Source organism: Pithys albifrons, chromosome 7 (genome assembly GCF_047495875.1).
Source record: "Pithys albifrons albifrons isolate INPA30051 chromosome 7, PitAlb_v1, whole genome shotgun sequence".
Taxonomy (NCBI): Eukaryota; Metazoa; Chordata; class Aves; order Passeriformes; family Thamnophilidae; genus Pithys; species Pithys albifrons.
In genome coordinates, this window is record NC_092464.1 from 48,079,290 (window position 1) to 48,095,271 (window position 15,982).

General features: G+C 40.8%; 1 protein-coding gene across 4 annotated transcripts in view; it reads right to left on the minus strand.

Moving 5' to 3' along the window:
• The window catches only part of ELMO1 (engulfment and cell motility 1), a 299,792-nt gene that overhangs the window by 174,882 nt on the left and 108,928 nt on the right, over positions 1 to 15,982 (minus strand). For all 4 annotated transcript variants that reach the window (XM_071561429.1, XM_071561428.1, XM_071561430.1 and 1 more), the window contains 5 exons: positions 13,178 to 13,329; positions 12,239 to 12,317; positions 4,229 to 4,279; positions 2,759 to 2,881; positions 1,276 to 1,407 (listed from right to left, as the gene is read on the minus strand). In XM_071561429.1, coding sequence (XP_071417530.1) covers positions 1,276 to 1,407; positions 2,759 to 2,881; positions 4,229 to 4,279; positions 12,239 to 12,317; positions 13,178 to 13,329 — 537 coding nt within the window. The remainder of the gene's footprint in view (positions 1 to 1,275; positions 1,408 to 2,758; positions 2,882 to 4,228; positions 4,280 to 12,238; positions 12,318 to 13,177; positions 13,330 to 15,982) is intronic.

Genomic DNA, 15,982 nt, shown 5'->3' on the forward strand with positions numbered 1-15,982 from the left:
CAGTCCTATAACTCATAATGCCATAAGATTTCAAACACTCAGGTCTTCAGTTTTTAGGAAGAAAAGGGATGACCATACTCAGGTCTTCAACAAGAATAGCTAAGTAAATGCATCACACGGGGTCTGGTTTGTCCATATCCCTCTCACTCCCTCCTAGGAAAGTTTTATCCTCCCTAGACAGGCAGACTGCTACCATTAATCCAGATGACCAGCTGGAACAAAGGGGCTTCAGAGATCTAGCTGACATTAGTAACTCCATAGAATGTAAGGACTATTCATATTCCTGCAGGGCTTGGCATCCCAATCCCATCCTGATCATGCTTCATTTTAACTTCTTAAAGCCCAACTCAATCTACTGCTTAATTGACTACCACTAATCCACACCATGCAAATTACCTAGAATTGTGCACTGCCCGTTCACTGCATGACTTCACTCTGACTCTACTTTTTATCAGTCTATAATCTATAAAGGATGAACTACTATCTCACAGCAATCTAAGTATTGATCTACTGTCTTTCTATCAGTGCAAATCTGAACTTTCTTTTAATACACACACACCATTCCCAGGAAACCTGTGACTCAAATCTGTGGTTAAATAATTTATTGTTTGTAGTAGCTGACATTAAATCAACAGTTTAAGTTAAATTCTTGAAAACTAAGATGCCATTGTTTCACAGCCCAGAATAATAAGCAAAAAGTAACATCATATCTCTAGAAAAAAAATTAATCTATGTTTGAACTATTCAAGTCAGAACTCCACATACAATGTTAAAAAGAAAAAAATTAGAAGGAAAGCATTTTGTCTATAGATCACTGAAGAGGTGGGGCTCATAGTGCTGACTATTATTACAATTGCCCAACACTTTTCATCACTGGATGCTGTTCCCAGTTTTTTTTGTTGGCAGTCTATAACAGGCTTCCATCATGACATTTGCCTCATTGGCCTTCCCCCTGCTCCTTACTCATAAACACTCAACCCTTTCATCATCATCATTAAGATCTAGACAGTCGAAACACTCCCTAAAGTAAAGGACTATCCCACTGCCTCTCTTTGCTTGTCTATCCATTTTAAAGAGTTTATAGCCATCCCTTGCAGCACTCTAGCTTCTGCTAAAGCTGTCGCTTGGGGTTAACAGGATTTCTGGGGATGGGGGAAAACTATTCCATTTTAGGTAATAGACAGAACACTAAGTAAGAGAAGTGACTGAATAAAAGATGAGCTGCAATGGACATACCCACCCATTTTCAGTGGACCACCACACAAAAATACTCACGATAAATCCAAGTTTTTTGTAGTCTCGAGTATACATAGATTTGCGTTTCTCAATACTGCCGCTACTGTTGTTAGGTTCAGATTCTGCATCAAACGCAATTCTTCGGAGTTCAAATATGATATCCCGTTGAGCCTATGTCAAAACAAGGGTTAAAAAAAAATGGACTAAAATAACTTACTTCTCAACTGAATAAAAATACCACAGTGTTTCAAAACACTGTGCTGCCTCCATTGCCCAACCTCTCTTTTCTGTGTCTAAATCCCCTACTTTGTACTTGGAGAAACAGACAGCAAGAAAGACCTTGTGGTTCCCATTTTCAAAAGTTGTCACATTTGTGAGATTCACATGCAGGTGCTTAAGTTGACTCCAAGAAGCAGGATCCATGTTATCAAGGTCTAACTACACACTTAAACTTAACTACAGCAGCCAAGAGATTACACACATTTCCAATTAAGCTGGTAATGAAGCTGGTACTTTAGCACTTTGGTGGTTGAAATCAAAATGACTCAGAACTCCACATTCATTTTGGTAACTGCCTATTTTTGCTACCACAGAAATGGGCAAGAGAGGAATTACTACAGTTACACATCGCTACAAACATCTTAATACAGTGATAACCACCCTATCATCAATACTAACAACACTGTGTTAGTCACTCTCTATGGAGATATGCACTAGTTGACTGAATATACATTCCCAAGAGTCAAACTTTCTTGCCTCAAGAAGCAGGAAGGATGAAATCCTACAGCATGATGTTACTTATGTTTACAGCTATCTCACTCTGCCACCTTCTCTTCTCTAAATTATCAAGTCTTAATGTAACATCCTTTTAAAAGTGAAATCAGGTTCCTCCTTGTACAGGGCCTAAAAGAGGCCAGAAAAAATAAAGAAGCAAAATACATCTTCCCTATGGGTTATTGACCCTACATTCAAAACTCTTGAATCTCTTTGGGAGAGTCTCTTTTTGCACAGTGAACAATATTAAAGCTGATGTTTGGACACAGCAAGCAATAAACTAATGAACAGCTACTATACAGGTTCCCAGAATGAAGAACAGGGTTTATTGTTCCACAAAATTAATTTCAAATCTAGCACAGCAGATAGTTTTCATGTAAACGTTCAATTTAGCTCTACAGAAGTATTTTTAGGAAGGGCCATACATCTCTGTTACTTGTGAGAAGCACAAAAAAGAAACATATGCAGGACTGCTGCTCAGAGTTTCTGCTCAGAAAGACACAAAATTCAGTTCATGGAACTAAATGCTAAGGAAAATGGCCCTGCCATTTAGTTGTACTTTTTCACAATTAATGCAATAGCCAGTACATCTTCTTACAACCAAAAAACATAATCCAACTTCACCGAGAGAAAATGAATGACTTATGTAAGTGTTCCTAGCAGTGTTTTTCCCTCTATAAGGAGGTTTAGGTACATCAGTGACCAGTTGTCTTCTTCCTGGTAAGACCAGATCATGCCAGATGCTTACCTGATCTTGTGGATCCATTTTTGTCATCATCCTGTCTTCCAGAAGATTAAAGGTAAGTACTTGCAGAACATAAAGCTGGTGTGCCATTTCATTATTGATGGCTCTCTGTGCCCTGATAACATGCTGCAAAGAAAGGAGAGACTGTGGTGGATGTCATCATATCAGAAAATTGCACAGCGTGCAGCCAGGTGTTTCCATCTCTCACAGTATGTGCTTGCTATGCAATACTGTATGTACACTCTAGAAAAGAAAAAAAAAAAACCAAAACAAAAACCAACACAAAAAATCCCCCCATCAACAAATCAAGACAAACACTGATTCAGATACTGGGTATGTAACTTTAAGTGGCAGGGCTTTACACTATTAAGGTCTGTGCACATACTGAGAAAGTGGCATTAAAAAACACAAGTGCTGAGAAGTTACTTCAAAGAGAAATTAATTCCATATCAAGAGCATTAGAACTTGAGTTTTGGTTTTTTTTAAACAGTATATTAAGAAAATATTTAAGAGAGTAGCTATCTGAGCACAGAAATATTCAGGCTACAAACACAGCCAGAGAATACAGTGATTTAACAGGGCTCAACAGGGAGTCAACATCACACCCCAATTCTGCCTCTCCCAGAAAACTCCATTCCGTATGAGGAAAACTGCTTAGAAATATATTAGCATACAATGCCCCTTAAGTGCAGAATTATCCCATTCAGAAGGCAAACACAAAACTGATGGACAATTTAAAAATCCCTAGTGTGCCAAAACCACCAAGTAGTTCTAAATGGGAAACAGACCCAGGTCACTAAACAAAGTAAATAAAGGAATAGTCATCAAGTAGGAGATGGTTACATAACTGATATTGTCTAGTTCCAGAGAACAAAAGAATCTGTCTGCCAAAAGGCACTGGACCATTTTATAACAATAAATAAATGCCTAAGAATATTATCCATATGATTATTACAATTTTTTATGAACTCACACAGTGTAAAGAGCCTTCTGAAATAAATTCTGGGGTCTTTGTACACATCATTGAAATTATGATAGTGAGTGAGAAAGTGTAGGGGGTTGTTTGTTGTTTGATTTGTTCTACACTGAGAAAGCACACTTTCCCTTGTTCTGTTGAGGATGTAATCTACTCTGATGTCAAAGGCAAAATCCCTGATTTTTCCATAATATGAGGTGCAGGTCTTCTATATTATATTCATTAACCTTATTCTACTTCCTGCTTTTTTTGTGGAAGTTGTGACAGAATATCAAGACAGAAAAATTGACAGAACCAAAAGATACAGAGGTATTCAGTACTATATTTTCATGAAGAAACCTCAATTTATTTAACTGGGAAAAGAATCTTTCTGAAAAGCAGTTTTGAACACACTCAACAACCAAACCGTTGTCTTCTATATTACAGCTACGAACACCAAACTGGAGTCAACTCTTCTCTCCTCTAGTGAACAGTAACTTTGAAAACTGTATACTTACAGTTAAGATGATGGAACGAAGCTGCTTTTGTGCTAGTATGTTTGCCATTTCCTGATTTAGAAAAAATAATAAAAAAATAAAAAATATTAGCCAGAAGGATGTATTTTAGTGTCACACCTAAAAGAACACACTGACTTAAAAGGTCTTACATTTCTGCAGGGTTATTTATAAATGAAAGGAAGCAGCATATCAGTCATATGACCATTTACATTATTTGGGGGGATATTCAAAAACTCAGACTACTGTGAGAAAAGGGACAAAGAAAATTAAAGGTGAGTCACAAGCTGAGGACTTTGATGATCCAAAACCAGCAGTGGAAGACTTGAGAAGAGAACTCTGTGGGTTCAACAGAGTATTTATTCACACACTTGTTCAAGCACGACCTTTCCCTACAAACAATACAGAAGGAAGCATGGACTGGAAGCAAGTCAGGATCTTAAAACAAGATGTCAAACAACTTGCTCATTTAAAACTATTTTGGCTGTTTAAAAGTCAAGAGCTCTAACTTTCACTCAATAAATCAGGCTACAACTCAGTACTGTTTCATTATAACAAAGAATACTTCTCCTCTGTATTTAATAGCAATGGTGATATTGGTCCCTTCTCGGGGGACACCCCCTTGTCACGAGGGAGAAGCTTGCGTGCCCTCATGAGGTTGTGAGCTATGCTGGAGGTGGTTTGTGCCGCCGGTAGGGTCTCCCATGCCAGACAGGTCTCAGCTGAAGGGTCAGACAAAGTGTGTCCACGGGCAGGATGGGCTCGCTAGCCATCTGGCAACCATCCTAGGAGAAGGACAACTCCAACCCCAAACCCGGGCAGATGGAGCTTGCTTAGCCCTGTAAGGCCATCCATCTAAGAGAAGGATACTCTAACCAAACCTATGTCCTGAGGTATTCGCTGTCACCATCCAAGCTCGCTAGGCTGTGGCAGATGAACCTCAGGAGTAAAGGGTGGGACCAGTTCTGCGCACGCTGTGGCTCACCTAAAAAATCCATTGCGCAGGCTCCAAGGGTTCGCCCACATTGCAAAGCCCTGTAGCAACAGGCGAGGGTCGAAAACGGCAGGTGATAGGAAGCAGCTGGAAGCCGCAGACCCAACCCTGCATGCAGGCGGTTCAAGATATTGGTCATTAGAGACTTGACCCCGGAGATGACAGTCTCTTGCGGCAGCATCCTGAATGACCAAGCAGCCTTTTCTAGGGACAGCACTGCTTGCTCCACACGGAGAGGGGCCTAGCAAAGGTGGCCTAAACAAAGCTCATCTCCACACCCGGCTAGATAACCGCGGCCAACCGGCATCTTCCATGCGGTCAAACAAAAACAAAGAGATTTCAAAGGCATACACCTGCCTGCAAAGTTGTGCTCAAACTAACACTCGCATGTTGGAACATCAGAACCATGCTTGATACTGGGGATAGTGGACGTCCTGAGCGTCGTTCTGCTCTAATTGCCCACGAACTGTCACGGCTCAACATTGACATTGCTGCTCTCAGTGAAGTTCGTCTTCATGAGGAAGGCAGCCTTAAAGAACATTATGCTGGCTACACACTCTTCTGGTCAGGCAAACCCAAAACCGAAAGACACCTTTCAGGAGTTGGCTTCATGATTAAAAACTCCACTGCCTCCAAACTTGAAAATCTGCCGACAGGTCATTCCGATCGCATTATGTCCTTATGCCTCCCTCTACACAACAAGCAACATGTTGTTCTTTTTTGCATATATGCCCCAACTCTCCAAGCTGACCCAGTGGAAAAAGACAAATTCTACACAGACCTGTGCTGCCTCACCCAAAATGTTCCTGCAGATGATAAGATCATAATCCTTGGTGACTTCAACGCCAGAGTACGTAAGAATTCTGAAGCCTGGAAAGGAATCCTGGGCAAGCATGGCGTTGGAAACTGCAACGACAACGGACGCCTCCTGCTAGAGTTTTGCGCAGAACGGCAGCTCACCATCACCAACACTATCTTTCAACAGAAAGACAGCCTGAAGACAACCTGGATGCATCCTCGATCCAAGCACTGGCGCCTCATTGACTATATCTTAGTACAACAGAGAAATGTCAGTGATGTCCGTCATACTCGAGTGATGCCGAGTGCAGAATGTCAAACAGACCACTGCCTTGTGCGCTGCAAACTTAACCTCCACTTCAAGCCCAAACCTAAGAGAGGCGGCATTCCAAGGAGGAGGCTCCAAGTCGGCAATCTTCAAACAGCCACAGTGAGAGACAGCTTCCAGGTACACCTTCAAACTAGACTTAAAGATAATCCCATTGATCCATCTCCTGAAGCGCTTTGGCAACATATTAAAAGTTGCATCCTGCAGTCCTCTGAAGAGTCCATAGGGTTCTCCTCCAAGAAAAACAAAGACTGGTTTGATGAAAACAATCAAGAGATCCAGGAATTGTTGAAGAAGAAAAGAACTGCTCACCAAGCACACCTTGCTCAGCCATCTTGCCATATAAAAAAGCCACCTTTCGTCTTGCATGCAATAAGCTCCAACAGAAACTTTGAGACATCCAGAACAAATGGTGGCTCGACCTAGCAGAAAAGACACAACTATGCGCAGATTTGGGTGACCAAAGAGGATTCTATGAGGCCCTGAAAGCAGTGTACGGACCCACACACCAGGTTCAAAGCCCCCTACTCAGTGCAGATGGTCAAATGCTTCTAACAGATAAAACCTCCATCCTGAACCAATGGTCTGAGCACTTTCAGACTCTCTTCAGTGCCAACCGTGTAGTCCAAGGCTCAGCAATTCAACACATTACACAACAACCGGTGTAACATGAATTGGATGCAGCCTCTACTATGGGAGAGATACTCAAGGCCATACAACAGGTGAAAACTGGCAAGGCAGCTGGGGTTGATGGAATTCCACCTGAAATCTGGAAGCATGGAGGTCAAGCACTCCATGCCAAATTCCAAGAGCTTGTTGTGCGCTGCTGGGAACAAGGGGAACTACCACCAGATCTCCGTGATGCAGTCATCATCACCCTGTACAAGAAGAAAGGAGAAAAATCAGACTGCTCAAATTACCGAGGTATTACTTTGCTATCCATTGCTGGTAAAATCCTCGCAAGAATACTTCTGAACAGATTAGTACCCACTATTGCAGAAGATCTACCTGAAAGCCAGTGTGGTTTCAGAGCCAATAGGAGCACCACAGACATGGTGTTTGTTCTCAGAAAACTGCAAGAGAAGTGTAGGGAACAGAACAAAGGTCTCTATGTAACCTTCGTTGACCTCACCAAAACTTTTGACACTGTGAGCAGAAAAGGCCTGTGGCAGATCTTGGAACGTTTAGGATGACCCCCCAGGTTCCTCAAAATGATTATCCTGCTACATGAGGATCAGCGTGGACAAGTCAGATATGGCGATGCACTCTCTGAGCCCTTCCAATAACCAGTGGTGCGAAACAAGGTTGCGTTCTTGCCCCAACTCTATTCACAATTTTCTTCAGCATGATGCTCCAAAGAGCCACAGCAGACCTCGATGAAGAAAACGGCATCTACATCCGATATCGTACCGATGGAAGCCTATTCAGCCTAAGGTGACTGAAGGCCCACACCAAGACCCTGAATCACCTTGTCCGCAAGCTGCTTTTTGCTGATGATGGCGCCCTCATTGCTCACACAGAAGCCGCTCTGCAGCGCTTAACATCCTGCTTTGCAGAGGCTGCTGAGCTTTTTGGGCTGGAAGTCAGCCTGAAGAAGACGGAAGTTCTCTACCAACCTGCACCTCAAGTAGTCTTCCATCATCCTCGCATCACCATAGGCAATTCAGAGCTTAAGTCAGTCAAGCAGTTCTCTACCAACCTGCACCTCAAGAAGTCTTCCATCATCCCCGCATCACCATAGGCAATTCAGAGCTTAAGTCAGTCAAGCAGTTCACCTATCTGGGAAGTATCATTTCCTTAGACGGAAGACTGACAAAGAGATAGACAACAGGCTAGCAAAGGCATACAAAGCCTTCGGAAAACTCCATAAAAGAGTCTGGTCCAATAAACACCTGAAGAAAAGTACAAAGATTAGTGTCTACAGAGCCATTGTACTGTCTACTCTTTTATATGGGTCTGAATCCTAGGTCATCTACCGCCACCACCTGTGGCTTCTCGAATGCTTCCATCAGCGCTGCCTCCGTTCAATCCTAAACATCCACTGGTCTGATTATGTGACCAATGTGTCTGTTCTTGAACAGGCAGGGGTCAGCAGTATCGAGGCCATGCTGATGAGAACGCAGCTGCGCTGTGCAGGGCACGTCTCCAGGATGGAGGATCACCGCCTTCCGAAGATTGTGCTCTATGGTGAACTCGCCACCGGCTGCCGCAAGAGAGGAGCCCCGAAAAAGAGATACAAGGACTCCCTGAAACAACACCTCAGCCTTGGCCATATTGACTGCCACCAATGGTCCACTCTGGCCTCCAATCGGGATTCATGGAGACACACCATTCATGACACTGCTGCTTCCTTTGAGAATGCACAGAGAGTCAGTCTTGAGGAGAAAAGACAACGCAGATAGAACTGTTCCTTGCCAATGTCACCTAGGGAGACGTTCCGCTGTGCCTTTTGTGACCGGACCTGCCTATCCCGTATCGGCCTTTTTAGCCACCAGCACACTTGCAGCAAGCGTGGGTAGTGCCCTTCTCAAATCTTCGTTCGCGAAGCCTAGCCACGATGATGATATTGGTCCACTAGTTTGCTTTAAATTAACTTCTCTTTCTAGGCCTGTCTGAAATCACTATCAAATTGAACATGATTTTACTGCCATGATTAAGCTGCTGATCCCAACTGTCCATGCTGCAAACTGTCCTACAATGTATGAAAGTCTAATTTTAACCACACTACAAGTACATACCCCATTTTTAAATTCAATGAGCTTTTCCATCAATATGGAAATACATGTATATGTCTGTCTGTATGAGGAAACACGCTCACATATGCAATATATACAACTTAGAGAAATTATCATCATGTAAATATTTTTAATTCCTCTTTTCAAAATATACTATTTAGGGATTGGGATAACACTGGGAGAAACAAAATGTAAAAAAAAATCCTGCTGAACTTTGTTAGAGCTGAAGAGTAGTAACGAGTACATACTGGTTACTTTTATATAACAAAAAAAAAATTGCAAAACTAAGACTGTTGGATTGCCAAAACACAGCTGCAGAAACAGTGTAAATAGAGCAAGTGTTAGGGTGAGAATTTGTTTGCAAAAAAAAAATCTAGTTGTGAGGCTGGAGGCAGTCGTGGGTGTTGAACTGTATTCTTTGTACCAGACAAAAGGTGCTGCAACAGAACATGGGGGTGATAAAGAAGGAAGAAGGGACCAAAGAGAAGAGAAACTCAGCTTTAGGTTTTAAGCCTTTTCTAACTAAGCAGGTTTAAATTGCACTTAACAGAAAAGTAATGGATGACACAGATGGTTTTATCTCTTTCAGAAATGCACAACTGAGCTGCAGGGGGAGTGCCAGGCACATTATATACTTCACATTATGTGTAACAGACTGTCTGGTTTTGTCAAACTACCCGCTGCCAAAAGATGAACAGGTGATAGTATTTTCTGCATTCAAGGAAAAATAAGGGAATTCTCTTAATCTCACTTTTTTGAATATTATTAAATTGTCATTTCTTTCTTATATCTGTAATTTAAAAAGCTCTTACTGAAACATTGTTTTCTGTCACAGGACTAAAAACTGATAGGAACAACAAGCATTCACAAAACCAATTTCTACATCATAATCATCTCTGTCTCCAAAAAGGCTACATAGTCATTAGCAGCTAATGAGCTGTCTCTTCTAATATAAGTATTGTGCTAACAGAAGAGAAGAATTATCAGGCAAAATTTGCCATCTCATTTTCCATAGTAACATGTCTCTGCAAAAATACAGATAACTGCCAAAAAAGTGTTTCAATCATACACAGTATCATTTCAGTTCTCAAACTCTCATCTCTGTTCTGATAGACCTTTTTGTTTGTTTGTTTTGAGTGAATTTTTTTGGTTTTTTACTTATTTGTTTTTGTGCGTGAGGGGTTCTGGGGGGGGTTGGGGGGAGGGGGGCAGGGGTCAGTTTGGTTGTTTGGGGGTGTTTTTTTTTTTTTTAAATAACCTAGGTTTTTTCAGATGATTTGGTCCCTGACAGTGGTGAAAGAAGCAAACCAACCAGGGAGCTCTTGTTAAAATAAACAAACAAACAAACAAAAACCACACCATCTTGGACCTCTTGGCTTTTTGCGGTACAGAAAGAGAGGGGAAAATAAAATGGGAGAGGAAAGAACTCATATAGCAGTGTCAATTTAAATCTTTTCCTTAATTGCAGTTTAGTCATGCACATCGTGCCAGTCCCTCCCTGTAAGACAGCAGCACAGAGGGTATCAAAAGCTCCTCAAGTCATTTGAGTTTTGGTGCAATTTCTCACTTCTAACCATATTAGTGGTGAGCACTGAACCTTGAGTGCCAATCACCAGATAATTACACGAGACTGCTCGCTTCAGTACATTATTTTAGAAAGACAGAATTCAGTAAACAGCACCAATTAACATTATCTTGAAGCGAGTGGACACCTACCTTCTTTATTATATGATTTGCTAATTAACCACAAGACAGATACAGAAAGAAATCTAACAGATTCTGACTTACTCTAAGTTATTAAAAGCTGAAGAAAATTTTCTGCAAGTGTCAGAGCTACCAGCCTTCAAGCCAAATCAGACCATTATCTTCTGATGATCATAAACTCCCTGACTAAGTTCTGTGTTAAAGCAGTAGGTACTACAGGTGAAGTCTACCTGGCTGACTTCCAGCCTCACTAGATGGTTACACTGTTGGCAAAAGACAGTTTTACTTGCTGGCAACAATTGGTAGCGTCATTTCAGGAAGACATGTCCACTGATTAATATTAAAGTCTTATCTACATCTGACATTGTCTCTCAGCTTCATATGTGGCCAAACCATACTTTTCACAGAAACAAAAGCAGTAGCAACTATTTACAAATGCAAAACCCAAAATATTTGGTTTTCTTACAAGGATGCGTCATTAATTTATGTCAAAATTCAAAGAAAGGTTTTACTCCAATTTTTGTTTATTACATGTCTTCCCTTAATCACTAAAGCCTATCTTGGAGAATGAAGGAAAAAAAAAGGAGGGAGAAGTGCCTTCTTTTATCTTTTTTTTCTAATTAAACGATGGGTTTATTTTCCCCTGTTCTCAATGCTAAAAATATTTTTAAGGAAGAAAGAACAAAAAAAAAAAAGAAGAAAGACCTCATTAGGGCTTTGATGTTTCTTTAAACAGTCTCCAACATTTAAGAATATAAATAAATCTAAGGAAAATCCCTGTCAGAACTGATCAGCAACTCTCAGTGAACTTGTTCTGGACAGTAACAGTATGTCACCACAAGAATTATCATCACTGTTCTTGGTGACAGAAATGTTAAATAAATAAATTACTAAATCTGTTTTGACACAGGCTAACAACTTCATAAACATGGATAAACCCTCACTATTTCATAACACTTCACATTCCATTCTTATTTAACAGCAACTAACAATCTTTTCATTTGAGACTTCTGATATCGGGCACTAAAGCTAAATTAAAATAGCACACTATAAAAGTCATGAAATGCTTACATGGCAGGATATTTCTGTTTTCAAAAGGGACACACTTTTTAATAAAAAAATCCAGGGGAAAAACATTCTACCAAAAAATAGCCTGGTTTTACAAGCTGTGCTGGCAAAGAGTTCAGTACAATAAATACTACAGTCAGCCACAGTCAATATGGTTCATATGAGGTTACAGGGAACTACAAAAGCATGGAAGAATGCTTAATCCCTACTAATACTGGTGCAAGATGGAGGCAGCTCCATTAAAATGAATGATATACCAGCATGAAACAGCTGAACAAGTTTCAGTTTGAATTAACTGCAAGAAAAGTGTGACTGGGACAACTTTAGGTATGAATATGAAACACTTTGCCTACAGATACATAGGTATACAAAACCCAACAACTTACCTGCCTCTTGTCATCTGGTGCTTTAAGGAAGAGTGCATTTATTACTGCGATGGTATACGTCTGGATTTCTTGGTCTGTCCTGTTTGGAACAATGTTATAAACATGAGAGAAGAACTGATCTTCCAGCTGCTCTATTGACAAAATTTATGTTACTGACAATTCCAGCTGCATTACTGCAGGTGGAAGCGGAGGAACTGTTTGCACTTCATGTTACCCATGCAAGTTAAGTAATCAAAGTTGGTCATGACCAGGTTGTTTTTATTACTGACAGAGACAAGATGCCCCAGAGGGAGACACAGCAATCAAGAATGGTGGAATGAACCACCCTGTTGTACTGCCATTGAACCTCCACTGATCACAGCAGAAGACCAACAATCTTCTTCTGCCAGATGCACAACAGTTAGAGGTAGGAAGAGGAATCTTCCCTAACGGGTTCTGGAAAAGGACCTGCAGCTTTCCAGGTGAGTTGAAAATGTCCCAGCTAGGAGACAACCATAACTGTGCGCAGTACATAACCCTATGCTGTAAGAAGCAGTTTCCATCCTTTTAACCACTGCATATTAGAAAAAGCCCCTCCCTTTTCAAATATATCTTCAGAAAAATTCAGAAATTTTTCTTACACACTTCCTAGAAGGTGACAAGGAAAACAACTCTGTCTGTATGCTGATGGCATTAAGCATTTTATTACTAAAGGGTGCTCTTCTCTTCATTCCCCAGTTCCAACTACATATGCAGCTTATTAAAAAAAAATAAAAAAATTCCCAATGACCAAGCAACTCCAGAAAAAAGCTGGAAAAAGTTATCCAGTCACTTGTAGTGCACACGGGAATCATAAAGGAGGTTGCCAGTCTTTATACTACTGTTTTTCTCAAATGCTCTACTCATGTTTTTGGGGAAAAAAATCATCTACCATATCAAGTGGCAGTTGAAGACACTCACCCCTGCAGATGTGGGATTAGCTGCCCAATTGTGATCTCCTGTGCCACCTTCTGGTACAGGTCATGGCTATTGAGCACCATTGATTCCAGGATTGCTAGGGACCGTTGCAAGATAGAGATGTCCGAGGCAAATTTGTTCACATAGCTTGCTATCTACAAATGCAATCATTTAGAGAATTTACATCTTGTCATGAAAAGAGGGAAAGATAATAAAGAAAACTGTGCATGTGGCTCAGGAAGGTGTTAGGAAAAAGTAGTCTAGAACACATACTAAGTATCAGTGAAACACAGTTAACCAGGCACTGCATATACCATCAAAGGACACAGTGGAACAGGTTCTTCAGCTGGCACAAATCATCACACATTTATGCTGATATTCATATGTCTTACATATGCTTTATCATTACATTAGGAACATAGTTAACGAACATTAGAGAAATAAAACAATTACATTTTTTTTGTGTGGAAAACTTTGGAAAGGACAACTAGACTACTTCTCATTCTCTTCAGCAGAAATCTGATTAGCCAGTTCTGTCTAAACAAATACTTAGGCTTAAGGCAAATGTTTCAAAGCACAAATTTAGATCTAGCTTTCTGGCAAAACACACTCTAGAAAAATATGCCCTTTTTTTCCCCTGCCTGTTACCAATAACATTGAAAGCTCTTTCTAGGTTACAAATTAAAGCTCTATTGGTGATAATTTACCAGGAGAACTGGTTCCATAACTCTGTCTAGAGACCAGACTTGCATTAATAACTTTCACTTTTACTGCAAGCTGCCATGAACAAATGGCACATTTGTTAAAAACAGGTCTGACCACAGCTATTTTGCAGTCTGGCAATGCCATGCTGCACATTCATCTGCAGAGCCAACACAGCTGTGCAGTAAGATGTCGCAACACATGTTCTGCATCCTTCTACATCCAGTCCATGTACACAGCTTCCTGGGAAGAAACTTGCCTTCTACTGATGCAGGAAGCAAGAAGTGCAAGAACTATTGATGCCAGCATAGTCAGGATGAAAGGTACCCAAGAAAGCAGAGACAGACAGAAGAAATGTGGTGCGACCACAGTTAGTTGCTCTTTACAGCCAAGTAACAGTCTACAGAAGCCTTGTCTCAAGTTTGACATGTTCTTTCCACAAAATAGGGAGCACATGCCTCTTCAGACCTCATGCAACAAGCCACTAATGTGGTTTTACTGTTTCCAGCTCTGGATGCTTGCTCAGACCTAGGCATCATTTTCCTTTAGGAGGAAGAAAGGTATGCCCAATGCTTGGAAAAGCTATCCAGTTGCTTGTAAAATTCACAGTTCAATGCTGACACATGGACAATGGTATTTTTTGCACTCATGATGTTTAAGTAGTACTGAAGGAGCATAACACTCTTTCTGCCACTTTGTCTGGAGACAAGGAAAGAGGAACCAATTTTTTTTCTAATCTATTACAGTGCTGCTGTTTGCTCTGCTGCTTGGTTTGCATTACCACAACAGGAACATGCCATGCTGAATGTACCTCAATTCAGAGAATATACACTGACTTTATTTTCTGTAAAGAACTGTATAGAGAACAGGAGGAAAGAAGAAACTCAGCCCCTTTCTACTCTAGACTTTTAGTATCTGCTGCTGGCAAGTCCTGAGCCCAAGTAATATTTACATTACTGTATGAAGGACAATGTGCTGTTAAGAGTAACAAGCACTATCTCAGAAGCACTGTAGTACCATCCCTCTCTTAATGGCAATCCAGATGTGTTTTGATGCATTACAGCCACAGCTGCCAGATGTCCACAGGGCCCACAACAGGGGCAGTGTATGCACAGAGCAACTCTGCACTACTCACACATAAAACCAAACGTGCCCTGGATGCCTCAGTTATCAGGCATCCATGGATCAACTGTGCAGCAGGAATACAGTATGGCCAGACTGCATCCCAGCTTGCCAGACTTCTGTCACCTCTTTAGCAGCCTTGACATATATTAATTATTCTTGGTGCAGAAGCTCCTTCATGTGTCAGTGTTAATGCCTCATTGGGCTATAACATATTCATATCAGGGGCCTGCAGAAGTGTAACAGTATAGCTACCTGGAACCTCAGTCCAGGCAAAGCTGCCTTAGCCTTACTTATTCTTCTGACTCTGGACCACAACCTCTCTCACCCACAAACACAAACCTAAGGTATGAAGCTGTCTTGTGTGTTGAAAAAGATGTGACACTGAAAATAGATGCAAAACATCTGCTGGGTGACTTGCATGTCAAAATGTGTATATTCATAACCACCTTACTGATGCATGAAGTCTGGCTAGAAATAATAGGCTTGTCTACCCCGAAAAATATGGCATTTAAGTTCCAGAGAGAGAAAAATTACATTTAAAAAAAATTCTATTACCACAGTTGAAGCTCTGGATGCTTGGGGTAAAAAAGGTCCTTCTTGAGAAGAGACAGGAATCAACAGGAGTTAAAATTTGTGTTATTTGCTGTTTTCTGCTTATTGAGCACTCCATACAGAGACAGGCTTTCAACATTCAAAAATAACCCTGCAGTCATTTATCGGAAATTCTAATTATTAAAATAATAAGCTCACAGAAATACTAAACCTTTTCCAGAGATAAGCAACTTGACTGCTCTTCACTTTCACACAAAAACCTGTCATACAGCTGTCTCTCATTAAGGATAAAATTATTTCTTCAGCAAAATATCTGTAACCTTAATATCTGCTTAGTCCTATTGGAACATATATAGCCACATACAAAACAAGTGTCTGAGTGCTTAGCTTCCTACCAATTTCAAGGGAAATTAGCAAACAGAATCCCTT